Here is an 8361-nt window from a genome sequence, read left to right on the forward strand (position 1 = left end):
CCTGGGGGAATGGGATCTCTGCAGTGGGCATGCTTATTTGGGGGAGGGTCCCTAGCAGCAGCGGGCATGCTTACTTGGGGGGAATGGACCCCAGCAGCAGGCACACTTGCTTGGGGGAAGATGGTACCTCTGTAGTGGGCACGCTTACTTGGGGGGTACCATTGCAGCGGGCATGCTTACTTGGGGGGTACCATTGCAGTGGGCACGCTTACTGGGGGGAGGGTACCATTGCAGCGGACACGCTTACTTTGGGGGAGAGAAGGTCTGTGGCAGAGGACATGCTTAATTGAAGGGGGGGGGGAGTGGACTCCAGCAGTGGGCTCGCTTACTTTGGGAAGGGGACCTTTGACAGCGAGCACTCATACTTGGAGGGAGGGGACCTCGACATCGGGCATGCTTGCTTTGGGGGAAAGGGTCTCTCTGCAGCGGGAACACTTACTTGGGGGGAGGGTCCCTGTGCAGCAGACATGCTTACTTAAGAGGAGGGTCGCTCTGTAGCGGGCAAGCTTACTTGGAGGGAGGGTCCCTGACGGCGGTGGGCACGCTTACTTGGGGGGAAGGGAGGAGACCTCGGCAGCGGCAAGCTTACTTGAGGGGAGGGGACTCCGGCAGCGGGTACCCTTACTTTGGGGGAAAGGGTCTCTCTGCAGCGGGAACACTTACTTGGGGGGAGTGTCCCTGTGCAGCAGACATGCTTACTTAAGAGGAGGGTCGCTCTGTAGCGGGCAAGCTTACTTGGAGGGAGGGTCCCTGACGGCGGTGGGCACGCTTACTTGGGGGGGGGGGAAGGGAGGAGACCTCGGCAGCAGCAAGCTTACTTGAGGGGAGGGGACTCCGGCAGCGGGTACCCTTACTTTGGGAAGGGAACCTCAACAGGGAGCACTCCTACTTGGGGGGGAGGGGACCTTGGCATCGCAGCAGCAGCAGGCATGCTTACTTAAGAGGAGGGTTGCTCTGTAGCGAGCACGCTTACTTGGGGGGAGGGACCCCGGAAGCGGTGGGCACACTTACTTGGGGTGAAGGGAGGAGACCTCGGCAGTGGCAAGCTTACTTGAGGGGAGGGGACCCCAGCAGCCGGCACACTTGTGGAGTTGTGAAACCTGAGTGGTGTCACCATTTTTTCTTGCAGGTATCTAAACAATTTTAGATGCTGAATAGTCCTCTGGTTCTTATTAGTTTCCCTATCGTATAATACAATACTTGTCAACTGTGTGATTCTGAGAACAAAGAGCTTGCAATATAAGGCTATGTTTACACCAAGAGTGCATAACATTTTTTGGTCTAAGAGCCACATTGCCATCCTGAACCAATCCCAAGGGCAGCAAAACAAAAATTAAAATGGGTAATTACATGAATACATCACCAGAACAACTGTTAGTACATTAATACATACCCAAATTTTGAGTATTTGAGAAGGGTTTTGAGTTTTTGGAGCAGAAACGCGCCAAATTCTCTTCATAATACAGGAACCACAGTTCTGATGAGATGCAGGCAGTATCACATATTTACATCCAGGTACCTTATAGTTGACCTCTGTTCTGATTTAAAGTCCTTCTTCTCCAAGATATATATCTTTCCTGTACCATTTTGTCCAGACGCCATGATGAGATTTGATGCCTAAATCTTGACTCTGCAGACTTCCCTCTTCTCCATCTTCAGCAGCACTTCCCGACATGCTGCCCTTAAACATAAATGTTATTATACTGCCCCATAAATATAAATATATCCTATACTGTGTCCCTGAATAAGTTCCCCTGATTGTGCTTCCTGCACAAAATATTGCCTCCCATACTGCCCCTCTGCATAATATACCCCCTCATATTCCCTCTCCATAATGTCCACCCTCACAGCCCCTCTCCATAATATAACCCCACACTGCCCCTCTCCCTAATATACCACCTCACAGCCCCTCTCCATAATACACTGCGTGCAGAATTATTAGGCAAGTTGTATTTTAGAGGATTATTTTTATTATTGATCAACAACTATGTTCTCAATCAACCCAAAAGACTCATAAATATCAAAGCTTGATATTTTTGGAAGTTGGAGTGGTTTTTTTTTTAGATTTGGCTATCTTAGGAGGATATCGGTTTGTGCAAGTAATTATTACTGTGCAGAATAATTAGGCAACTTAATAAAAACCAAATATTCCCATCTCACTTGTTTATTTTCACCAGCTAAACCAATATCACTGCACAAAATTTAGAAATAAACATTTCTGACATGCAAAATCAAACCCCCCCAAAAAATTAGTGACCAATATAGCCACCTTTCTTTATGACACTCAGCAGCTTCCATCCATAGATTCTGTCAGTTGCTTGATCTGTTTACGACCAACATTGCGTGCAGCAGCCACCACAGCCTCCCAGACACTGTTCCGAGAGGTGGACTGTTTTCTCTCCCTGTAGATATCACATTTTATGAGGGACCACAGGTTCTCCATGGGGTTTAGATCAGGTGAACAAGGGGGCCATGTCATTATTTTTTCTTCTTTGAGACCTTTACTGGCCAGCCACGCTGTGGAGTAGTTGGAGGCATGTGATGGAGCATTGTTCTGCATGAAAATAATGTTTTTCTTGAACGATACCGACTTCTTCCTGTGCCACTGCTTGAAGAAGTTGTCTTCCAGAAACTGGCAGTAGGTCTGGGAGTTGAGCTTCACTCCATCCTCAACCCGAAAAGGTCCCACAAGTTCATCTTTGATGATCCCAGCCCATACTAGTACCCCACCTCCACCTTGCTGGCATCTGAGTCGGAGTGGAGCTCTCTGCCCTTTACAGATCCAGCCTCTGGCCCATCCATCTGGCCCATCAAGAGTCACTCTCATTTCATCAGTCCATGAAACCTTTGAAAAGTCAGTCTTAAGATATTTCTTGGCCCAGTCTTGAAGTTTTATCTTATGCTTCTTGTTCAAAGGTGGTCGTTTTTCAGCCTTCCTTACCTTGGCCATGTCCCTGAGTATCGCACACCTTGTGCTTTTTGTTACTCCAGTAACGTTGCAGCTCTGAAATATGGCAAAACTGGTGGCAAATGGCATCTTGGCAGCTTCACGCTTGATTTTCCTCAATTCATGGGCAGTTATTTTGCGCCTTTTTTGCCCAACACGCTTCTTGCGACCCTGTTGGCTATTTGCCATGAAACGCTTGACTGTTCGGTGATCACGCTTCAAAAGTTTGGCAATTTCAAGACTGCTGCATCCCTCTGCAAGACATCTCACAATTTTGGACTTTTCAGAGCCCGTCAAATCTCTCTTCTGACCCATTTTGCCAAAGGACAGGAAGTTGCCTAATAATTAAGCACATCTTATATAGGGTTTTGATGTCATTAGACAACACCCCTCCTCATTACAGAGATGCAAATCACCTGATTTACTTAATTGGTAGTTGGCTCTCAAGCCTGAACAGCTTGGAGTAGGACAACATGTATAAAACGTATCATGTGATCAACATACAACTTGCCTAATAATTCTGCACACAGTGTATAAACCCACATTGCCCCTCTCCCTAATATACCCTCACACAGCCCCTCAATATAATAAATCCCCCACACTGCCTGTCTCCACAATATCACCCCAAACTACCCCTTTCCCTATCTCTGCCACAATGCCTCTCTGCACATTGTCCCCACTGCCCCTCGTTATACTATGCCCCCTTTCACACTCTGTCCTCCATTGCCCCTTTATGTGCACTACCCCCTCCCCCTCATCTTAAATAAAAAGCACATTTCTTCAGCTCCTCCGTGGAGTGCTTGCCAGCCTGACATCTCCGCCTGTGCTGCCCCGGCGCAGGCAGCAGTGTGATGACTTCACCAGTGTGTTGACCTCATCATGCTGCTGCACGTCGGCGCCGGGACTGACACATTCTGCTCTGCCCCAGTCCTGGCACCGCAGTGTTCAATTGTATTTGCACCGAGCTGCATCTCCCGTCAGCGCCGCGTGTTCTGCAGGCCTGGTTTACACCCATCAAAGACTCATTTTTTTTCTGCAGCTAAAACCTTCTCTTAACAGTAAAAGCACGGTGTTCAAATCGCCCGTTTTGTTGAGTTGGTTTTTTTTGTGTGCCATTTTCGATGCGTTTTTTGGTTCTGATTTTACATGTGTGCTTTGTCTACAATACATGTTTAAGAAATATTAGTTTTATTTACTAAACGTGCTTTAAAAATGCTTAAAAACATTTTGTGGGTTTTTGCAGCATTTTTTTTTTATTTTCTCATTGCTTTCTATGGGTGATAAAATCACTGACAATTGACACATTGGAGATTTACAAAATGCTGCTGTTCTCAGTCAGGAAAAAAATAACATGTGAATGTATGAGATGGTGAGGTGTCACAGCTTCTGCTGGAAAAAGCAGCATTTACTGTACGTTCAGACACTGTAAAAAAGCTGCATGTGACCAGCGCCTAGTAGATATATGTGGGTAGACTGCGTATCAGCCGAGCCAGGGCTGTATAGAGAGGAGCCCTCCATCAGCCCAATATACAGACCATCATCTCCTATTGGGGGAGAGGGAGCCCGCCTTATACATGAGGTGCACAGAGCAGCACCAAAGGCATCTGAACAAAAATAATACCGTACATAACATGATCTGATGATGTGAGGGGGAATTGTTTCATTGTCCATGAGCAGTAACATCACTGTGTGCATTGTCCCCGGACTGTGACATCGCTGTGTGCATTGTTCCTGTATAGTACCAGTGGTTTTTCTCATTGTGATCTTTTGGTGTGCATTATTTCTGTACTATATGACACCAGTGATGTCACAGTCCAGGGCGAATACACACACGTCACTGTGTATTACCCCTGGACTGTGATATCACTGTATGTATTATCAATGGGCTATGACATGGCTATGTACATTATTGTGTGTATTATTAATGTGACATTACTGTGTGCGTTCTCGGATGCATTCTTGGATTGTGACAGTGTATTACTGTGAGATTGCTGTGTGCATTATTCCTGAGCTGTGACATCAATGTGTATATTATCCCTGTTCTCATTGTGTGCATTGTCCCTGGACTGTGGCATTGCTGTGGGCAGCATCCCTGGACTGTGGCATTGCTGTGGGCATTGTCCCTGGACTGTGGCATTGCTGTGGGCAGCGTCCCTGGACTATGGCATTGCTGTGGGCAGCGTCCCTGGACTGTGGCATTGCTGTGGGCATTGTCCCTGGACTGTGGCATTGCTGTGGGCATTGTCCCTGGACTGTGGCATTGCTGTGGGCAGCGTCCCTGTGGCATTGCTGTGGGCATTGTGCCTGCACTATAATGGGGCCCCCACTGGTCACTTGCCATTTCTAATCCTGCCTCATTACGCAGAGACTGGCACCTATCCCGGGAGTGACTGCCCTCCACATCTCTAGCTGTGCCCAGGGCAGCGGGGTGAGGCCATGCTATGATGACCGTGCACCTACCAGCACTGCTGCTGCCGCCATGTAGCCCGGTGTCCTACCCTGGCAGTGCCCCCGTCCTGGCAGCGGTGCCCGCGCCCCCAGCACTGCCGCCTGTGCCGCCGGCTCCTCTCTCCCTGCAGCGAGCAAAGCTCCAGCGTTTGAATGGCACCGAGTGCCCGCCTTGACCCCATTGGCTAGAAGTGCTGAATGGAGGCGTGGATTAGCTGTCAATCGTGGTGAACCCGCGCATTTGATTGGCCGCTCTCGGCTGAGGCGGGAGCAGGCTGGCGGTATATAACTGTCCCAGAGCCGGGGATCAGGCACAAGCAGCTCTGAGCTTGGCAGGCTGGAGGGGAGGAGAGGCGGCTGCGGTGTTCACAGAGAGTCCGTGCGTGCCCCTCGGCTGCTGCTGGCGTCCCCGTCCAGCATGGAGTGCGCCCTGGACGCGCAGAGCCTGATCAGCCTGTCCCTGCGGAAGATCCACAGCTCCCGCACCCAGAGAGGCGGCATCAAGCTGCACAAGAACCTGCTGGTGTCCTACGTCCTGCGCAACGCCCGGCAGCTCTACCTGAGCGAGCGCTACGCGGAGCTGTACCGGCGGCAGCCCTTCCCGCCGCAGCCCATGGAGTGCGCCCCGCTGGAGGAGATCCCGGAGCTGAGTCCCCTGCAGATCCCGGAGGAGGAGGACGAGATGCAGCAGCTGCCCCGGATCCAGCCCGACATGCTGGAGCCCGTGGAGGAGCCGCTGGAGCTGCCGCCGTGCGCCCTGGCGCCGCACCCGGGCAAGGACCTAGTGCACGGAGGCAGCTTCTACCCCCGGAGCTGCTGCTCGGAAGCCTCCGCCGGAGCCGGCCCGCACTGCAGCCAGACCACGGTGCTGGACCTGGACACTCACGTCGTGACCACCGTGGAGAACGGCTTCCTGCACCAGGACTGCTGCGCCTCTCCGTGCCCGTGCCATGGCGCACCGTGCCCTGCGCTCCCGGCGGCTCCCGCTCCTCTGCCGGCGGCGGCGGCTCCCAAGCGCAGGTATCCCCCGGCGGGCTACAGCTACAGCGGCCCGGGCGAGGACGACGAGCTGGAGCCCCACTGCGTGCCCTGCAAGAGGGGCCGCTACGAGGACTTCTGCCCGCAGCTGCTGGCGCCGCCGGAGCCCGCGGACTCCTCCAACATCTCCAACCTGATCTCCATCTTCGGCTCCGGCTTCTCGGGACTGATGAGCCGCCAGGCGGAGCCGGAGCCCAGTGTGAGCGGCCACTTGTGCGGCAAGCAGGCGCTGGCCAGCCTGGGGGCATGGACTCGGGCCATCGTGGCGTTCTAGCGGGCGGACTGCGAGCTCCTGGGCCAGGCCGGGGGCTCCTGTATGGGACCCTGTTTTCTACACCCTGTACACACCAGAATGTCTTTGGACTTTATTTTTACAAAGCAGAGAAGCACCTATTTAATGGAGTTCTTTTTTAATGTTCTCATTTGTGGGCACTGGCTGCAGATCTGAGGAGGCTCCTCACACAAGTTGGGGAGGAACTTCTTCTCCCATGAGGGGTTCCTCACCTGGTCTGGTGGTGGTGGAGAAGGGTCCAGTCCCATCCACCCCTTGTGTCTCCGCACTTATGAGAGGACCCCTGGCTTATTCTTCCTGCAGACCCTCAGTGAGGTCCTGGAGGAACAATAAGCCAGGTCCTCCTCACTTCTTCTCATCATGGGTCTTCTCCAGTCTTTTGTCAAGTTTTAAGGTTGTAAGATGAAGGCAGAAATGGCGACATTGTAACTTTTATGTCCTCTTCTATTTCTTGTGTTGTGAGACTAACACAGCTGTCAATCATGATGATATTAGAGGGTCATATTGGATTTGAGGGGGGGGGGGGCTGTTTTGGAAACTTGATAAAGCGCCCCCCTCCAAATCCATGACTATAGTAAAGATGGACCTGTCACCGTCTGATGATGATAACACTAAGTTCCATGTGAAGCCGCATCTCCCCCCTCTCCCCTCCTTTCAGCCTTCACCTGACTCCATGAGACCAGCATCAGTTTGATCACATGATCTGTCCATTATTATTGTTTATATATATATTTGTTTTTGGCATTTAATCCTTTTGTTGTAAAAAGGTGGTTTAGGATGACGAGCCTGCCGTGCCAGCACTACAAGCACTATGTGTACCAGATCCACGTTGCCAAACGTTCTTATTTTTGTGTCCGATGACCTGTATTTTGTGTATATTGAACTGTATATCACCGGGTAAAACTGTTCAGATTTATTTGTTTAAATTTATAATCTTAAATAAAAAAAAAAAAAAATTATTAAAAAATCTTGACCATTTTGGTTTCTTTGGGTAATGATGAACTCTTCAGTGACGGTGTGGAGCATGGGCACTAGGAGGGCTTCACTCACCACCTGTCCGATGGGTGCACCACACCCCTCTGCCCACACGGGGCTGATAATAATAATATTTATATAGTGCCATTGATTCCATGGTGCTGTACATGAGGAGGGGTTACATACACAATACAGATATCACTTACAGTAAGCAGAGTAACAATGACAGACTGGTACAGAGGGGCGAGGACCCTGCCCTCACCGCCCTATGCCCCCTACTTTCTGCACACCCTTGTCTTTGGGTCCCTACCATCCATTTAAACAAGGGGTGCAGTCAACCAATGCTGGACCCCCTCCTAATTTAATCCAGAGGGTCCAACATGGCGGTGGAATGGGCGACCTCTATAATATATACACCCTTCCACTTCAACATGGGGCAACCTCTATGGTATATACACCCTTCCTTCCGCTCTAACATGGGGCAACCTCTATGGCATATACACCCTTCCCTCAGCTCTAACATGGGGAAACCTATATGGTATATACACCCTTCCCTCAGCTCTAACATGGGGAAACCTATATGGTGTATACACCCTTCCCTCAGCTCTAACATGGGGAAACCTCCTATGGCAGTGTTCCCCAACTCCGGTCCTCAAGAGCC

The 8361-nt window shown here is 50.8% G+C and overlaps 1 protein-coding gene across 1 annotated transcript; it reads left to right on the forward strand.

The window, feature by feature from the left end:
- Positions 1-5697: 5697 nt before the first annotated feature.
- Positions 5698-7715, forward strand: IER5L (immediate early response 5 like). Its single transcript, XM_077284508.1, has one exon. It carries the CDS (start codon positions 5814-5816, stop codon positions 6705-6707), a length of 894 nt encoding a protein of 297 aa, XP_077140623.1. The 5' UTR covers positions 5698-5813; the 3' UTR covers positions 6708-7715.
- The last annotated feature ends 646 nt before the right edge of the window (positions 7716-8361 follow it).

The sequence above is a fragment of the Ranitomeya variabilis genome, chromosome 2 (genome assembly GCF_051348905.1).
Source record: "Ranitomeya variabilis isolate aRanVar5 chromosome 2, aRanVar5.hap1, whole genome shotgun sequence".
Taxonomy (NCBI): Eukaryota; Metazoa; Chordata; class Amphibia; order Anura; family Dendrobatidae; genus Ranitomeya; species Ranitomeya variabilis.